The following is an 18,477-nucleotide window of genomic DNA, read 5'->3' on the forward strand; positions in this document are numbered from 1 at the left end:
GACAAAATCCCCTTTGTTTTATTTGCTGCACACACATAAATTTGCAGTATATTATTGACAAAATCCCCTTTGTTTTATTTGCTGCACACACATTAAAATCCCCTTTGTTTTATTTGCTGCACACACATAAATTTGCAGTATATTATTGACAAAATCCCCTTTGTTTTATTTGCTGCACACACATTAAAATCCCCTTTGTTTTATTTGCTGCACACACATAAATTTGCAGTATATTATTGACAAAATCCCCTTTGTTTTATTTGCTGCACACACATAAATTTGCAGTATATTATTGTTAGCGCCGATAGCAAAAGTTTTTCTGTTTTGTATACATATATGGCATTAATATTGCCATGCTGCTGGTACCATGTATGATATGGGTAAAACCGAGCGCGGGCATATTTCTTTTCTATTATAGAATGAGTTCAGTAAGTCAAGACCATCACTGACTGCATGGGCTAGCTGGTGCCTATAGAATTGCGAACTCCAGCATTATCATACCTGCCAGTGCTGCCACTATGCCCATAATAGAACCTAGTGACCTACAAGAAGAATGAGTGACTGTAAGTGACCTCAGTTAATATGCGAATAGCCAAACAGAGCGGTTTTCCTGTACTAGAGCAAGTATACAATAGACGGCATTTTTTACAAAATGTTTTTCATTATATATTTGGTATTGGCGGGGGGGATTGTAGGTTTATTTCAATTCTTTCCTTTTATTTTTAAAGAAACCTCCTAATACTATTGTCATCAATGGCATGTGTCTCTATAGCATCATAAGCATGCCTACTATAATTATCATGTGTTCTGTTTATTTTCAGACTTTATTACACTACCCGATATTGCTGTTAACAGTAAATTTTCTTATTTTCTTTTTTCTTTATATTGGAAATGGATAGATTGGTTTGAAAATCAGTAAATTTCTTTTTTTCAGGTATGAAGCATGGCAGCCCTTAGGCAGATTTCTTAGCAAGAAAAAAGTTGTCTTGTCTACACTAACCCATTGTACGCCCAAGAAAGTAGTGTTTTTTTTTCAATTAGAACCATAATGCAAATATGTGGGCAACTTGCAAACTACATACTCCACTCATAACATCACAACAAACATAAAAAAACTAAATTAAATGAAAGAAAAAGTAACACATCAGCTTTTAAGGGCATGTTCCAGCCAATATAATTTTTTAAGTTAAACGCATGGGGCTTACATAGCAAAGGTTGTAATAAAATAAAGATTATAGTGTGTTCTCATTTAAAAAATTGTAAGCATAGAACATTTTTTGACTTGCGTTTTATGTTAATTGTGTAATCCTGAGATCTGGATGTCAATCACATCTTTCAAAGACAGAAACAAGTGTTTGGACACACATGTCAATGAAAGCCAATTACTTTTACTCAAAAAGGTGTGAAATTGTTTTCTCTAATTGAAAATGGATGTTTATATGGTTACACTATGCCAGCTTGTTCTGATCTCTTCTGGATATAAAAAAGTAAATAAAAAAACTACCTGATGTAGCAGGTGAGCATACTGTCATCCCTGAATCTCTGCCATCTGGGTAGCATATCCACAAATCTGGACCTGAGTATATTTACCTTATTTACAAGACAATTTTAGAATGAGCAGACCCCTTAAAACATGGTAAAGTGAGACTTTTTATTTCCAGTATGGGTTTAGTTACCAGTAAAGTCACATTAATGCCTTATGTATAAAACTTATGGGAGGGAGCATTAACTAATATAGAACTAACCATCAGGAGGAACCTCGGAGATCCACCCAGTATTCTGCACAAACTGGACGCATTATTCCTGCGTCCTCAAGAGCCATGACCCGGCAGGCATCCCGAAAAGCAAGCAGAAATGGCAGCTGCAAAAAGACAAATACAAGCACTCTCTTTCAAGACCAGGAACTTCTAGTAAGTTCTAAGAAATATCAAGATATCTAAAAGTGTTAACTGTACAGTATTAAACTGTGCAGAAGAGTCAATACTAATAAATATATATGCTTTGAATTTTGTGGACTTAAAACAAAATGTTCAGAGTTTTATGGCATGACTTTAGGTATTTGCAGTAACTCTGGGCACATGTACTGTTCATTTGAACTTTGTCCACTAAAAAGATTTACTTTGCAAAAATGTATAAAAGATGTTTCCCCACCCATTACACAGTATACCTGTCATTTGCACACAAAATGGCAAAACAGGTCACACTGACCTGGAACTGTAATATGTGTCTCTTTCTTTTGTCAACAGATACTGGAGCTGCTCTGCCAGATTCTGCAAACTGATTCTCTGTCTTCTGTCCAACAGTGGCTTCTGACAGCTGACCCCAGGGGTGAGAACTAGTTACAAAACAAAATATAGTCTTCATTGTATCAATAAGATATTTAATTTATCTTCTTCAAGTCAGGGGCTTGACTAGAACTTTGTGGGCCCTATAGTAACATTAGAAGGGGTCCCAACACCTCTACAGAGACAACACTCTCTGCAGTAATTGTTCATTTTATACCACATTGTAGTGCTCCTAGATCATATGCCACGTGGCAGTACCAGAGTTCATATTGTGCCACATTGAAGTGCACTCAGTTCAAATTATGTCACATTGTAGTGCCCCAGTTCATATTATGCCATATTGTAGTGCTCTCAGTTTATATTATGCCACACTGTTCCCCCAGTTCACATTGTCAGGCTCCTGCTTACTGCACTCCTTGACGTCAGTCACTTTTTTCTGCCCCTTGTGCTGTACATTTTTGCTATTCTGATAAGAGTACAATCTGTTTTCATTCTTGGCTTAATAGCGAACTAATGATTATACGTCAATTTATTACAATCAGAACTTGTTGAAAACTAGGGAGGCCAATCCCGGGATCGGCGGGTTCCTGGGATTTTGGCCTAAAAATGCAGGGATTGAAAGCCTCCGATCCCGGGATTGGTCTCCATAGCGGTGACTAGGGAGGCAGCCCAGCTCTGTCTCTAGTCACCGCTGCCAGGCTCCCGGCTCTTCTGGCTGCTGTGTGCACTGGAAGGGTGGGCTGGCGGATGCAGAACTGCACAGCGTGACTTTTGTCATGCTGCGTAGCCCTGTGCCAGCACTGCTGGAGGGCTCGCCAACCCCTCTACATGGTAAAGCCCAGCCGTCTGCCACCTGGTAAGTTTTTTTTTTTTAGCTCTCATGTCTTATTCATCAGTTTGTCATGGATGGATTCTTTATTCCACTCTAAGTACCATATTCTACCACAGCCTCTCATGAAATTGAACTTTGTCCTTGGCTTATCCTAAACTCTAGGCCATAGGTCCTCTACTCCTTCATCTAAAGTCATTCCTTTCAAACTTGTAATCAAATATGTGTCACTTCCAACCATGTCCACTACGCAAATCATTACACTTCTGAGCTTGTATTTTAAACTACAGCATGTGTTACCTTGCCGTTTGTGTATTTCTTCCATTATGCATCATAACTGTAATCTTTTTGGTGCTAAGAAATCAATCCTAACGTGTGTGTTTTTTCCTACTGCAACTTTGAAACAAAATATATTGTTTGTTTAATATTTTTTAGGCACCACGTACTGTACTCTGCTTTAATACAATTTATCATTCATCCACACAAGACTTAGTGGGGCTTACCAAGCAGTGCATGTAGCTTTGACAAATTCCAATGTTGTGTGCACAGCCTAGTTGGAAAGATTTCATGTAGACCAGTGGTGTCAAACTCGGGCCCTCTAGCTGCAGTGGAACTACACAACCCAGCATGCAGTGCCAGAGTTTTGCTATTAGGGCATGCAAAAACTGTGGCAGGGCATGCTGGGATATGTAGTCCCACAAAAGCTGAAGGGCCTGAGTTTGACCACTGGTCCATTGATTCACCTTTTTTTATCCAATCTGATACAAATTAGGTTGGAACCACCATGGACATCACTATAAGACTAACAAGGCAGGTCCAGCTACTTTGTGCCCACCCGTCCTTTCTCAATGCTCCTGCATATATACAGTTTATAATTTATATATAAACCACATGACCCCAAGAAAAAGCAAAATAAACAATGGGTGATAATTATTTGAAAAATAGTATTTAAATTGGATGACAGATTAATTATGTTACTTTGATCATTTCCTAATTTTCTGCAGAGAAAGACCTCATCATGGGTATGATAAAGACAGCGACTTCCAATATGCAATTTGAGTCCCAGACAATGGAAAGGTCCTGTTCACAGAATGGCTTAGGATTGCTGTCAAGAGACGAGCATCTGCAAAGGGAAAATCTAAACAGGTTGGTGTGATATCTTCCTACTGAAAGTAAGGAAGATTATGAGAGAAGTCAATATAGATATTGCATCCAACTTAGTGTTGAAGATGGATATTATAGATTTTTTTCTACTGTGCATGCATCCAAGCTGATCATAAACAAATTTGAGCATCACTCATTGATCCATTGATTGATGACCTTACAGATGTATTCTAGCAGACACGTCAGTTTTAGATACATTATTTAGTTCATTGAACACAGGTGTTTTGCATTGCTCATTAACATTTGCATGTTTACAGCTTCATACATACAAACAATAGTTGTGTTTTTTTTCTTTTTATATGACTACTCTCCTCATGGTGGAAGAGAAAGGCATGACTTTTAGAGGTCAAATCAATTAGGGGCAATGCGTCGGTCTACATCAGTCTTCTTCCTTGCACCCCATTAAGGTGATCAGGCAAATTAGTGAAGTTCTGTAGATGGTACAGCAATGGGCAAATGAGTGTGCAGTCATACATTATGTATGTATGGCGGCACATCAACTCTAACTGAATTGACCATTAAATATCAATAACATTCCACCTTAAAGTTAGACTTTGGCTAGTCCACCCCTGCAAAATTAAAAACTATTCTTTAATCACTTTTTTACGACAAGTCAGCTCTCTCCAATATTACATATTTTTGAAGACTGTGTTGGTCACAAATATGAGAGGCAGAGCTACTAATATTGTTTTTTTTTATTTATAGTAGATCTCACCAAAAACAAAAGCCAGAGCCTATTCTTGAAGAGGACAAACCAGGTAACAAGAATAAATAAGCATACATTTTACAGAAAATATAATGCTTGAGGCACACAATTAAAAAAATATAATCATTGTCAGATATGTCAAGCTATGGAATCTGGCCCACATTCCATTAGTGACTTTTGAATTAACTGAAGCACTTGCAAGATCAGTTTTGCATATGGCCATTATAGATGGAATAAATGTATTTAACAGTGAACATGGGGTGTAAAATGAATTCAATATTGAAATTATCAATCATATTTTAGCTATTGATTTAGAGTAGTACGCAAACCAGATGGCTTGGGTATTACTCCGATGTCAGTAGATTGGCGCATGCAGCGGTCTTCAACTGCGAGATCCCTCACAGTTCCCCAAAGACACAGCCTGTCTGTTTGGGAGCTGGGAAGTGGGAGAGCTGGCCTGCATTCCCGAAAACCCAGATAGGCAAATTATCGAACTGATTTTTCACATCTCATGTACTGCCAAATATCCGGTGGCTCATAGCTGGCAGAAATAAGATCCATCCACTTGTCCTGAACTTATGAATAAATCTGGCTCATTAGTAAAATGGAATATAAAACTACTGTAGTCTTCAACATAATACAGTTGACAAATTTCATGCCACTTGGGATCCTTTCGTACACCTATTAAAATGTTCCCTTTCCTTTAACTATTTGATCTCCCAGACCCGGCCCTAAGCAAATGCCTAGTGCATTTAGAATTCCTAGGGGCATCCAAGCCCACTTAGAACCGGCGGAGGTTTGGAGCAGGCACGGTCGGGGCATCTGCTGCCAGCTGGGCAGAGACTCTGGCAGCTGGTACTGCCATGGTGCAGTGTCCGCAATCGGAGCTCAGCTGACAGCTCCGATCGAGCCTGGCAACAGCAAAAAGTGAGCAGGCAGCAGCGAAACAGCCTGCGGCAGTTTGCGGGCACTAGGCACTTGGACGGTGGCTAGTGGTTAGCGCCGGGCCAGCTGTGGGCCGGCACACACCAGGATGGTGGCCACTACCACGATCAGAATAAGCTTCTGTGCTTGGGCAGAGGGGTGCTGTGCTAGGTGATGGGTGCTGTAATCTGTGCTGTGCTGTGATCTGTGCTGGGAAAGAGGTTGTCTATTGGGAGAGGGGTGCAGTGCTGGGTAATGGGTGCTGGGTGTGATCTGTGCTGGGAGTGGGGCGCTGGGATCCCAGCACAATGGGGAAGGGGCCTCAGCACAGTGAGACCACACCCAATGCATGAGGTCACACCCCTTTTCAGGATCCAACGGGGGGGGCTGCCATTCCTTACTTTCCATTCCTTGAGCCATGTATGAAATAAATTGATAACGCACAGCATATATAAAAGTCATGATGCCTCACATCAAATCCAAAGTATTTGAAAGTTCCAAAATATGTGAAACTAAAATATAAAATGAAGGAAACAACATTCACTTGATCTCCAAAAGCCTTAAAACATTTATATGAGATACTTGAATAATGGGCACCATGTATGGTTGAATGAGCGATCCTCATCCAGAAAGCGATACAATAGCACAGCCAAAGGCTGGAGTTCTAACCATATCTCATAAGGAGTACAAGCTGGATATCCAGTTCTCAATTATAGAACTCACATAAGTAGAACCCAATGCAATGGTTTTCAGCTTTCTCAGTGCAAACGTATCTCCTGGAATAGTCTTCAGAAGTTTTCTTCAAATTTGCACTTTTAATTAATGTTTGATGTTTTATTATGAATATTGAATTTAAATGATGTTCTTTAAAAGTGGAAATAAACTTTGCAAGCATTTTTAAGTTAAGTTTTGGGCTCATTGACATGTGTGAAGGACATGCAATCTCACTAACCAAATGACACACAATATAGCAAAACAAGTCAGTGTAGAAATATAGAATCTAACTTTTTGCTTTACTGTCTTACAGACTACATCGGTACTGCAGAAGTTCTTCAGATACATGCATCAGACAGTGAAAACCAAAGCAAGCCTGGCTCTGCAAAATAACAGATGATAGAACTTTCTGTGGAATAAACTCCATTCTCTTTAGAATGAACTTAGGCACACATGGCTCTCTGTCTCACACATTGCAAGTTATACCAAGTGCATTGCTCAGCTGCATGCAAGTAAACGAATCTTAATTGTCTAATTATTTTATATGCCTTATTCATATTCTGGTCCATCATATCCGTATCATATTCTGATAAACAGTATTGGCTCATACAATTTTCTTAGTCATTCTGCCGTTACTCTATTTTTGTTATATAGTACTAGTAGTATATAGACCCCTGGCAGTGTATAGACCCCTGGCAGTGTACCCCCTTCCTGCTGCTCAGTAACCCCCCACCCCCACCCCCATACATGCACATCCTGTACTTAGGGGTTCAGAGTCATCCTTTAGTTTATCATATGGCAAAAACAAAGAGATCATTTCTGACAACAGCAGACATTGGGGAACTTGCTGGAATGGGTGGAGCCACTGTAAAACATATTCTGTTACAGTGTATGTTATACACAATAACAGAATATGTACCAAACTTTTGGGTGGTGTTCCTTAGTGATACACTATAAAAAATATTACTTAACTGGCATTCAAGTTAGTTACTCCGAAGGTGCGTACACACGGTACGATTAAAATGGACGATATGAACGATAACGATCATATTGTTATTGCTCATATCATCCATTTTTTCGGTGGCCAATGACTTGTGATGCGCGGGCATGCCTGGATGATAACGATATCGGCAATCGCCCGTGCATGCAGGCCAACTTGGACGATATCGACCAGGTTACTATAGGGACCCGCGTTCGTTATAGTCGTTGGTGGGTACATGGTGTGCTGGATGATCGATCTATGATCACAGGTCATTATAGTCATTGGTGGGTACATGGTGTGCTGGATGATCGATATCGATCATCCAGCACACCCGTGAGATCGTACAACGATAATGTTGTCGATTGTCCCATATGTGCACCATGACTCACATTGCATTTTAAGTTCCCATATTTATATTTTTTTATAAACATTAAACAATTTGCTGATATAAGTGTGCTTGCATTTCCTGCAGGACCAAATTACGAGGCTTCTCTGACATGTGTCCATTCAATAAATGTAACTAATACACATTGATTTGTTTCTGAATTGACATTCTTTTCTTTCTGCTGTGATTGCAAACAAACAAAATGTGTGTGTCAAGCCAGGATGTATATTGGCTACAACTGCAGGAACTTGGTCCGGTGGGCTAAGAGTAGCGAGCGATTGGAAACGGGAAGGCAATATATATATATATACGTCCTCTTCATACAGGTGTTGGCTAGACCTACCCCAGGGTGTGGAGTCTAGTCCACTCTATGGTATTCACCATTGACCCCTCCAAGCGGGATGTGGGTTTTGATGCACCAAGTGAACAGGTTGCTGCCCTGAGGCAGGTACCTGGAGAAAACACAGAGGTAAATATGGGAGGACTATATAAGCACTGATGAGCAAGGATGATACGCCAAAGACTGATAGGTGAGTTGCACTGGTAATCAGCACTTGGTTAAGAGATGCTGAATAGCGATGGTAGCCAGCACTTGGTATAAAACACTGAAAATCAATGGTAATCAGCATTTGGAATGAAGCACTGAGAATTGATGGTAATCGATAGTTGGTAAGAGATGCTGAGTGGCAATGGAAGCTAGCACTTGATCTGAAACACTGGGAATCGATGGCAGTCAGCACTTGGAATGAGATACTGAGAATCGATTGTAATTGATAGTTGGTATGAGACGCTCTATAGGGCTTCCAGCAGCACGGATGGTATGAGATGCTGTATAATGCTTCCAGCAGCACCGAAGGTTGGAAGCACTGTATAGCGATTGTAAACAGCACAAATGGTATGAGACGCTGTATAGTGCTTCCAGCAGCAGGCAGGAAGGGGTCTAGAAGTCACAGACTGAGTACCCTAGGAAAGGAACACAGCGGAGCCTGGGACACTGTCACAGTAAAAAAAAACGCTAAGGAGTGAAGTTGTACATAGGAAGATACTAATCAGACGACATGAACCAACATGGCCGCGCCCAGGACTGCATCGGCAGCAACCAGGATGCACGCATGAAGGCTCTAGCAGTCCCTGGGCAGAGTACACAGCAACCACCTGTTTCCACAGTTGATGTCCGGACGCTTAGGAGCCCGAAGACACCATCGCAGACGAGAGTTACGGCCGATCCCAGGCTGCATCCTTATGAATGAGAAAGTCTAATTTTTTGTTTGTGATTGCGATAAACTCCACAACCACTGAGCCGATTGTTAAGTGGGTTTTCACCATTGTGTAGGTAATATTCCCAGGCAGGCTATAAGCTAAGGATCATCACGATTTGTTGTCAGGGGCTCTTGGCAGGGCTCCATGGGGAGGGGCCTCCTGCATTGTTCTCTGCAAGTCTAAATTATTTTTAGTCCTATGCTCCAAAAAGGAGCTTTTGCTGTGAGCAGTGAGAGGAGTCCAGAGCCTGCATTAAAAATGGTCAGATGCCACCTGAGGAGACCCATTACAAAAGCACTGGTGTACCTGCTGTTCAGGGACCCGTTATGCATCGTTATGAAGGTCGTTAAGAGCCGACCAGGGCCCCATTACTGATTAGGAGGTGCGGTCTAATTGTGGGAGGAGTGGTCATGCCCCCTTAAAAAAAACATTTGCACCTGTGAGCCCCTCAGCTCAACGCAATCAGTATGATCGCTCCCGCCCACAGGCAGTGGAGAGAAGACTGCTGCTGCTCAGTGGCAGCAGTAGTCTCCCTGGTCTCCCACTGCAGCTGCTGACAGGTAAGAGGGAGGAAAGCTGGAGATGGACCCAGCCCCGCCAGGCACCTCCAACAAGTCCCGGCCCGGGTATTTAGTACCCTCTCCCCCCCCTTCTTGGTGCCCCCGGCGGTGATCAGTGGAGCTCTCTCTTTGTCATCTGGGGAGGCTGCAGCACTGACCTCAGTATTTAAAATACCAGAAGGCAGACGCTGAAGGGAACAGAAAGGCCAGCTCAGTGCAAGTCCCTACAGAGGTGGTTCCTGTGCAGGAGGCGCTGGTCAGTACTAGGGAGCTGGTGTCCAAGTGGCAGAGATCACCAGAGTACAACCCACTGATGAAGGGAGCCAGCTGCCTACGGAGAAACAGATCACCGACTTCCAACAAAGGGGAGCTAGGTACTGCAGCTAGTAATATATTCATGTAAAAGGTATTAATTTTGGATGTTTGCTTTTATCCTAGAATGACTATGATAGTTAATTTAGGGGAATCAGTATGATTTACAGCCGCCTAAACCTAAGTCCCCTGGGGGGGTGCCTAACCCTAACCTCCCCCTGGCAGGGCTGTCTGAACAGCAGTGTGGGCCCTGGGCAAAGCAATGCATTGGGGCCCTTACCCACTAATTCACGGGAAAAAAATTTAAATAGTCAATAAAATTAAACCTCTCCAGGAGGTAGGTGTATATGTGTCAAAGTCAACAATCAAGAGAAGACTTCACAAGAGTGAATATAGAGGGTTCACCACAAGATGTAAACCATTGGTGAGCCTCAAAAACAGGAAGACCAGATTAGAGTTTGCCAAACATCTAAAAAAGCCATTACAGTTCTGAAACAACATCCTATGGACAGATGAGACAAAGATCAACTTGTACCAGAGTGATGGGAAGAGAAGAGTATGGAGAAGGAAAGGAACTGCTCATGATACAAAACATACCACTTCATCAGTGAAGCATGGTTGTGGTAGTGTCATGGCATGGGCATGTATGGCTGCCAATGGAACTGGTTCCCTTGTATTTATTGATGATGTGACTGCGGACAAAAGCAGCAGAATGAATTCTGAAGTGTTTTGGGCAATAATATATGCTCATATTCAATCAAATGCTTCAGAACTCATTGGACGGCGGTTCACAGTGCAGATGGACAATGACCCGAAGCATACTGTAAAAGCAACCAAAGAGTTTTTTAAGGCTAAAAATTGGAATGTTATGCAATGGGAAAATGCCCCAAGAACAAGCAGGAACTGAAGACATTTGCAGTAGAGGCCTGGCAGAGCATCACCAAGGATGAAACCCAGCATCTGGTGATGTCTATGCATTCCAGACTTCAGGCTGTAATTGCCTGCAAAGGATTTGCAACAAAGTATTAAAAAGTGAAAGTTAGATTTAGGATTGTTTAGTTTGTCGCATTACTTTTGGCCCCTTAAAAAGTGCGAGGCACATATAGAAACCGTTGTAATTCCTACACCGTTCACCTGATTTGGATGTAATTTCCCTCAAATTAAATCTGAAAGTCTGCAGTTAAAGCACATCTTGTTTGTTTCATTTCAAAGCCATTTGAGTGGTGAATAGAGGCCAAAATATGAAAATTCTGTCAATGTCCCAATATTTATGGACCTGACTGTATATAAAATCAAATGTCCTGACTGATTGACTCAACACCCAGCCAAAACCCCTGGATCTAGGAACATGAAAATCAGGGAAGATGTGCTTTCATGACGTAGGTACCCTCTAAACAGGGATTTTTTTTCAATTTTTTTAAACTCAACTCCTGAGGGGGTGAAAAGGGCTAAAATGTTTCCTCACTCTAGTCCTGACTGACTGACTCATTGTGGCTGCAGCACAGTTCAATATTCAAACACCAACTGTCATCCCAAGTGCTGCCAAACATCACTGCCAGTTGGTGTGGCTCATCTATTGGAATAGTGAGGGAAGGAAATATTTTGCTACACAGGTATGGGAGGAGAGTGTGTTACTACACAGGTGATGGGGAATTTAAATTGTGTTACTACAAGGTGAGGGAAGAGAATGATATACAACATTGGCAAGGCAGGGGAATGTGTTACTACAGTGGTGAGCAGGGGTAATGTGTTAGTACACAGGTGAGGGAGGGTAATGTGTTACTATAGCAGTGAGAGAGGGGAAGTATTACTATAGAGGTGAAGGATTGATGTGTTACTGGAGAGGTGAGATGGAAATGGAAACAGAAAATATCGAAGGTCTCCACAGGTGAAACTGGGTACATCAGCTAGTAGGCTATAATCTCTTTACAGACATTTGTGTAGGATAAGGCTGCCTAACAGGGTGTCATTCCATATCCAGTGATTGATCTGTGTAGTGGAAGTTATGATGGTAAAAGGATGTGTGTAGTGGATGTTATTATGGACTGGGTGGACAGTTATGTTGCATAATATGAATATAAGATGAATGTTACATAATATGAACTGGAGACACCATAGTGTGGCATAATATACAAACTGGGGGCACTGTAGTATGGCAAAATCTGTACTGGGGCACTGTAGTGAAGCGTAAGATAAACTGGGGGACCGCAATGTACTGTAATCTAATGTGAACTCTGTGTGGTATAATGTGTACTGGCAGAGCTACGATGTGGTGTAATATGAACTGGGGGCACTGGGTGGTGTAATGTGAACTCTGTGTGGTATAATGTGTACTGGCAGAGCTACGATGTGGTGTAATATGAACTGGGGGCACTGGGTGGAGTAATGTGAACTTGGGCACTACTGTAGAGGTATAAATTGAACTAGAGAAATAATAAGTACGGCACTACTATGGTTTGTAAATTGAACTAGCACATTACATTGCAGCATAAAATTAACTAGGTCACTAGTATGCGCATAACATTCAATATGGCACTACTATGGGGCATAAAATTAATGAGAGCACTACTATGGGCAATGATTCATTTTATGAACAATCACTTTGAATAAAAGTGTACATTTTTCTATGGGGCCCACAAAGTCCTGGCTTTGCCCCATCTGACATCTCTCTTCTGCATCTGTGCCGGAGGACGGAGGGACACCTATGTGCACAGTACCCTTCCATGGGTCTTGCTGCTATCTGTATAGAAGACTTGCCTTTAGTACATAAGAAGAATGAGACAGAATGGAAAAAAATGTGAAACACATTCTGATTTCTTACAACAAAATTATTACCAACAGTTTAATCTAATTTCCTGGGACACCTGCTAGCTGCTGCTGGGCAGGTGCATCTGTGCACACATACTGCACTCTATAGATCAAGGGTAGGCAACCTCTAGTGGCACTCCAGCTGCTGTGAGTCTACACATCCAAGTATGACTAGCCACAGTTTCAGCATACCCTGACAGCAAAACTGTGGCAAGCCATGCTGGGATGTATAGTTAGTTCCACAGCATCTGGAGTGCCACAGGTTGCCAACTACTGGTATACATGAATATCAGGTGTATTTAATCAAATGCCTGACAAACGGTCACAGAGGATGATTAGCTAAATTATTTTGTTTCTAAAAGGAACTTACAATCAAAAGATTCGAGTAAATAGTAAACAAGCTACAGTGTATAGAAGACTTGTATCCATTTAGCCAAATATGAGCAGTAGTGCATGTACTGGAAACCTGGGACAGCTGGGAAGATGTGTGTAGTTAGGGATGCATGGACGCTTACAGAGGAGGAAGTTGCCAGACTGTCACCTCTCTCTGCCTCCTCCTCCTCCAGCAGCTGATGCTACTTCACAAGAAATGATGAATGAGGGAGGAGGGGGAATCCTAGTTCCCACTGACCACCAGTGATGTAATAAGAGATCCTGGGAGGGGTTTACTCAGAGTTTTTACTTTTCTAAAGTTTGTGTTAATCTGATCAATGATTAAAGAAGGGGCTGGGTGAGCAGGGAGCAAAGTAGAACATGCTGCCTTATATCAGCAGTAACAGCAGCAGGGGAGCTTCTCTGTGTCCTGTCTCTTCCCCTGGACAGACCTCTGTGCAGCTAACATTTCCCTGATCCTGTACAACAGCAACTTGGTCCTGTACAGCAATGGCTGCGACACTGTTTTAGCTACTTAGGAGAGTGCTAGTTTGTGCCAGCTTCCTCCTCTGCACCCACCTCTTCACTGAGCCCTCTCTGCGCACTATGGCTTTGGAATCCCAGATGAAAATGTTGTGTTTACATCCCCTTCTCCTCCTCATCTGCTACATTACACTGGGTAAGTCTCAATCTATCCTAATTTAACAGTGGCAGTTAGTACACACAAATGTAGGTGCAGAAACATTTGATAAAACTGGGAGCACTAGAATATAATTTCAGTGTTACTTCCCAACTCTTCACCCTACTTTATACCAACCCCCCCAAACTGTTTCCAAAAAAGTGTGGTGCTCCTAAACTTGTAACATGGCATCTACTCTGTATATTAATATGATTGTTAATCCCTTTTGATAGCTTGTGAATAAACGTACATGGGAAGTTGCATTGTATCATTATTTGTATCTGATATGTGGCAACTAAGTGATATTTTTGTAAGGATGTAATTCGATCATTTCTTTCTGTGCAAAGGAAACATTGAAGCCACTGCCTTTGGATGAATAAATACAGAACATCTCATATTCACATGTTTTGCGAATTAATAAGGGGACATTCATGGCTGAATTAATGCAATGATTTATGCCACTATAAAACTGAGAAACAGAATGGTCCGAAAAGAGAGATTTTCCATAACAGTGAGAAAAGTAAAAACAAGACAAAAATTGCCTTCCAATGCCCCGCACCCCGGTGATACACGCCTTCTGTGCACGTGTAACCAGGCATTGCGGGTCTTGGGCTTCCAGTGCAAATACAAAAAAATAAACAAACCAAGAGAAATTAATAAAAACGTTGGTTTACAATAAAATAATTATATACTTTTTAAATAAAATGTATTCCCAATGTGAATATGGCGAATGATAACAGCGACAGGCGTCACTTAGAAAGTGCACAGTGCAATAGATATAAAGAAATTTAATCAAAAATACATATAGACATACTAACATAAATACATATAATAAAAACGCACAATGTTATAAAGTGAATGGGCAAAAAAACGCATAATAGCTTGACAGCGTAACAACAGATCTCAACACCACAGTGTTGGAATAAAGTGCAAATGCATAATGGTATAGATTGCACAAGCCCAATAGTATATATTAAAAACAGATGGACAGAGAATATAGTTTAAAAACAGCAATGAATTCAAAGGTGCTTATCTTAATGGATTTAAAGGCAAGAGTGCAGCTTCCCCACTGTATTCCCACTCTGCGAACAGTGACAGGTGGGGATTTTGACTTGGGCAAAACACCTGCTAAGCCTAGTGCTAATGCGATGTGTCCTGGCTGGCTCCACTGAGCATGCGCGGGATCTCGCAAGCATCGCGAGATCCCACGTGCAGCCCCTGGAGCCGACAGTTGCTGCAGCAGGGACAGCGCTGTCCCTTCTGTGGCTATAGGGCACCGCCAGGCTGTAGATGTCGATAGTGACAGCTGTAGCATGTGGAACGGTCAGGCGAACTGGCCATTCATACATAGCCCTGCCTATCGGCGCTGCTATCTTGTAGATAGCAACGCCGATAATTATATAGCTCCCCTGTTATTTACTGCCCAGCCCCCCAATCATACATGGGGGTGAAGCGGTATCAGCTCATATAACAAGCGCCAATGCAACTTCGACTCTTCATACGTCTCCACAGTAGCCGTGAATGCCAGTGGTATTTGGTTATATTAGAGCCGTGTAGGCAGTGTGGTGGCCACCCCTTCCCTCTCTTTTAGTCCTCTCATGCACTGGGGTCCTCCAGAGCCCACCAGTTACAAGCTCTGCCTCCCCCAGATTACACGAGGACCTGCTTCGGGAAGAAGCACTGTAAGTTATCTCTGTATTGGCTTCCTGATTAGGAGAAAGGATTTGTGTGTGTATAGCCTATGTTACTTATAGGATCTCAAGGAACATTTCAGTGAAAACCTGATCAAAAGCTGTTAACTAGTTCTCTAGTTTATCACGAACATACATACAAACAAACAATTTTAGATATAGATATATACATACTGTACAACTAAAAAGCAAAAGTCCTGCACCCGGCTCAGCTCGGTTGGACATTGGTGATCACGAAAGTTGGGTGCACTCTTTTCCCCACAGCACTGACACAACCAAGTGAAGATTTTCTTCTAGGCATCATTGTGAAATCTCCACCAAAACTAACTGGAAGCTGCATTTGTGTGGGAGTATGTATGTATGTGTGTGGGAGTATGTATGTATATGTGTGGTGTTGTGTGTATGTGTAGCCAATTAACATGATAGCGAGATGATTCATAGCCTATGTTACTTGGAAGATCTCAAGTAACATTTAATGCGAAAACCCAATCAAATTCTGCTTGGTAGTTTTCAAGCTTACTGGGAACATGCATACAAACAAATTATATATATATATATATATATATATATTATATTATATTATATTAGAGATGTGCAGGCTCGGATAGGTTCGAATTTGCACGCCGAGTTTGGATGTTTCCCTCAGAAAATCGGGTCTCACAAAGAGGCAGAACATCATCTTTCATGGACAAACATAATCTTCCATGGACTTTTGCCAAGGAATGATGATGTTTGTCCATGAAAGATGATATTTTGCCTCTTTCTGAAAAATCAGAACTCTGCGTGCAAATTCGAACTTGTCTGAGCCTGCACATCCCTAATATATATATTGCAGAAATGCCGGCACTGCCCTGCTTGTTTAAAATTATTGCATCCAGTGTCCTCCACTTACAATTCCACCCGCAGGAACGCAATACATATATTGAAGTTACAACAGCACTCAGGATGGTTTGAAAAAATGACAAAGAGCCGGAGTTAAATCTTTAACAACATTTCAGCATTCTTGTAACCTGAAGAAAGAACTGCTAATAAAAGTACATGAAGTACATGATACCTTATAACACAACACCCAAAGTCATCTGGCGCCAATACCCAACCAACCGCACAAAGCGGCCCGAATGACCTCAGTAAAGCAAGTGTACGCCTACTGCCAAACATGTTCATTGCAATACGGATGTTTAGGCAGGTCAAACATTGCAACAATTTGTGAATTATTCAATAAAGAAGATAGAAGTATCAAAATGCAGTTGTAACAGTTACACAACCTACTCCACTGCAAGCGCTTCCTAGGTAAAAACAATACTTTATAGAAATACATCATAGTACATACTAATACAGGCATCATCAGATCCAAGGCATTATATCATAGAGGGCAGATCAACAAATCTATTTTACAATTTTCCATCTCTTAAATCCCTTTATAGGCATGCTACATATCATTTTAATCGACAGAAGCTACTTGTGCATCCTATTCACATTGCTTTGCGAAAAGTTGTACGAAAAGAAGCGCACTGCTCTTGCGCATTCTGTGTAATGCCAATTGTAGCGAAGGATAGATATATGTGTGTGTATATATATATATATATATATATATATATATATATATATAGGATGAGCGGGTTTGGATTTCTGAAATCCGAACCCCCCCCGATCCGAGTCGTATCCCAGTCAGGCTCGACTTTTCCCATCTGACTCTGATCTGAAATCGAGCAAAACATCATCATCCCGCCTTCCAGATCTCGCAGGTTTTGGATTCTATAAAAGGTCCCCGCGTCCTCACTCCGGCTGTGGACAGTGAAGAGGGAGGGTGGGAGCTAGGGCTGGCTGGGCTGTGTTGTGCTGCTGTTGTCCATAGGGACTGGCTGGGCTGTGTTGTGCAGTCAGTTGTCCAATGGGGCTGTGCCCACTCCAAAGTCTATAGGGGCTGGCTGGACTGTGTTGTGCAGTGTCCCATAAAGGCTGTAGTCCTAGAGGGGTGCTGTAGTGTTGTCCAGGGGGTGATCTGTGCATCAGGGGTGCTCCCCCAAAGTGCACTCCAAAATTATAATTTTTTTCCTGTGTTTGTGAATTGTGTGCACAGTAGCCGCACGTGCATCAACAAAGTAATGCCAAGCGTACGCCTGTGTCATAAGTAAAGGGCCGGCTGGCTTGACAGTTAAAGGGTGCTGTAACCCCCAAAGTGCACTCCAAACAAAATAAAAAATTATTTTCTGTGTTTGTGAATTGTGTGCACTGTGGCTGCACGTGCATCAACAAAGAAGCAGCGCCAAGTGTGCGCCTGTGTCCCATAAGTAAAGGGCTGGTTGGCTTGTCCATTAAAGGGTGGTGTAACCCCCAAAGTGCGCTCCACAAAAATTAAAAAAAAAAATTTTTTGTCTTTGCATCCTCAAAGCAGCAGTGCCAAGCTTGCGTCTGTCTGTTAAAGGGTGGTGTAACCCCCAAAGTGCACTCCAACAAAAATAAAACATTTTTTTCTGTGTTTGTGAATTGTGTGCACTGTACGTGCATCAACAAAGGAGCAGCGCCAAGCATGCGTCTGTGTCCCATAAGTCTGTTAAAGGATGGTGTAACCCCCAAAGTGCACTCCACAAAAATAAAAAAATCTTTTTTTTCCTGTTTGTGTGTGAAATGTATGCGCAGTAGCTGCACGTGCATCAACACAGCAGCAGCGCCAAGTGTGCGCCTGTGTCATAAGTCAAGGGCCGGTTTGGACATCTGGTCCGGACTGAAGGACGTGCCAACAATTTCTGACATGTCTACTGTGACTGCATATGATACTGTCACCACTGACAGAATGGTGGAGGAT

General features: G+C 41.9%; 2 protein-coding genes across 2 annotated transcripts in view; both read left to right on the forward strand.

The window, feature by feature from the left end:
• The window catches only part of TBATA (thymus, brain and testes associated), a 40,558-nt gene extending 32,444 nt beyond the window's left edge, over positions 1 to 8,114 (forward strand). Inside the window, exons 6-10 of the mRNA XM_088472231.1 lie at positions 1,752 to 1,910; positions 2,247 to 2,328; positions 4,119 to 4,260; positions 4,984 to 5,036; positions 6,936 to 8,114. Of these exons, the coding sequence (XP_088328357.1) occupies positions 1,752 to 1,910; positions 2,247 to 2,328; positions 4,119 to 4,260; positions 4,984 to 5,036; positions 6,936 to 7,015 (516 nt within the window). The 3' untranslated portion in view covers positions 7,016 to 8,114. The remainder of the gene's footprint in view (positions 1 to 1,751; positions 1,911 to 2,246; positions 2,329 to 4,118; positions 4,261 to 4,983; positions 5,037 to 6,935) is intronic.
• A 5,448-nt stretch (positions 8,115 to 13,562) lies between these two features.
• LOC148524180 (microsomal triglyceride transfer protein-like) overlaps positions 13,563 to 18,477 on the forward strand; it is a 172,626-nt gene continuing 167,711 nt past the window's right edge. Inside the window, exon 1 of the mRNA XM_088472233.1 lies at positions 13,563 to 13,980. Within this exon, the coding sequence (XP_088328359.1) occupies positions 13,908 to 13,980 (73 nt within the window). The 5' untranslated portion in view covers positions 13,563 to 13,907. The remainder of the gene's footprint in view (positions 13,981 to 18,477) is intronic.

The sequence above is a fragment of the Taudactylus pleione genome, unplaced genomic scaffold (genome assembly GCF_031769625.1).
Source record: "Taudactylus pleione unplaced genomic scaffold, aTauple2 ptg000121l, whole genome shotgun sequence".
Taxonomy (NCBI): domain Eukaryota; kingdom Metazoa; phylum Chordata; class Amphibia; order Anura; family Myobatrachidae; genus Taudactylus; species Taudactylus pleione.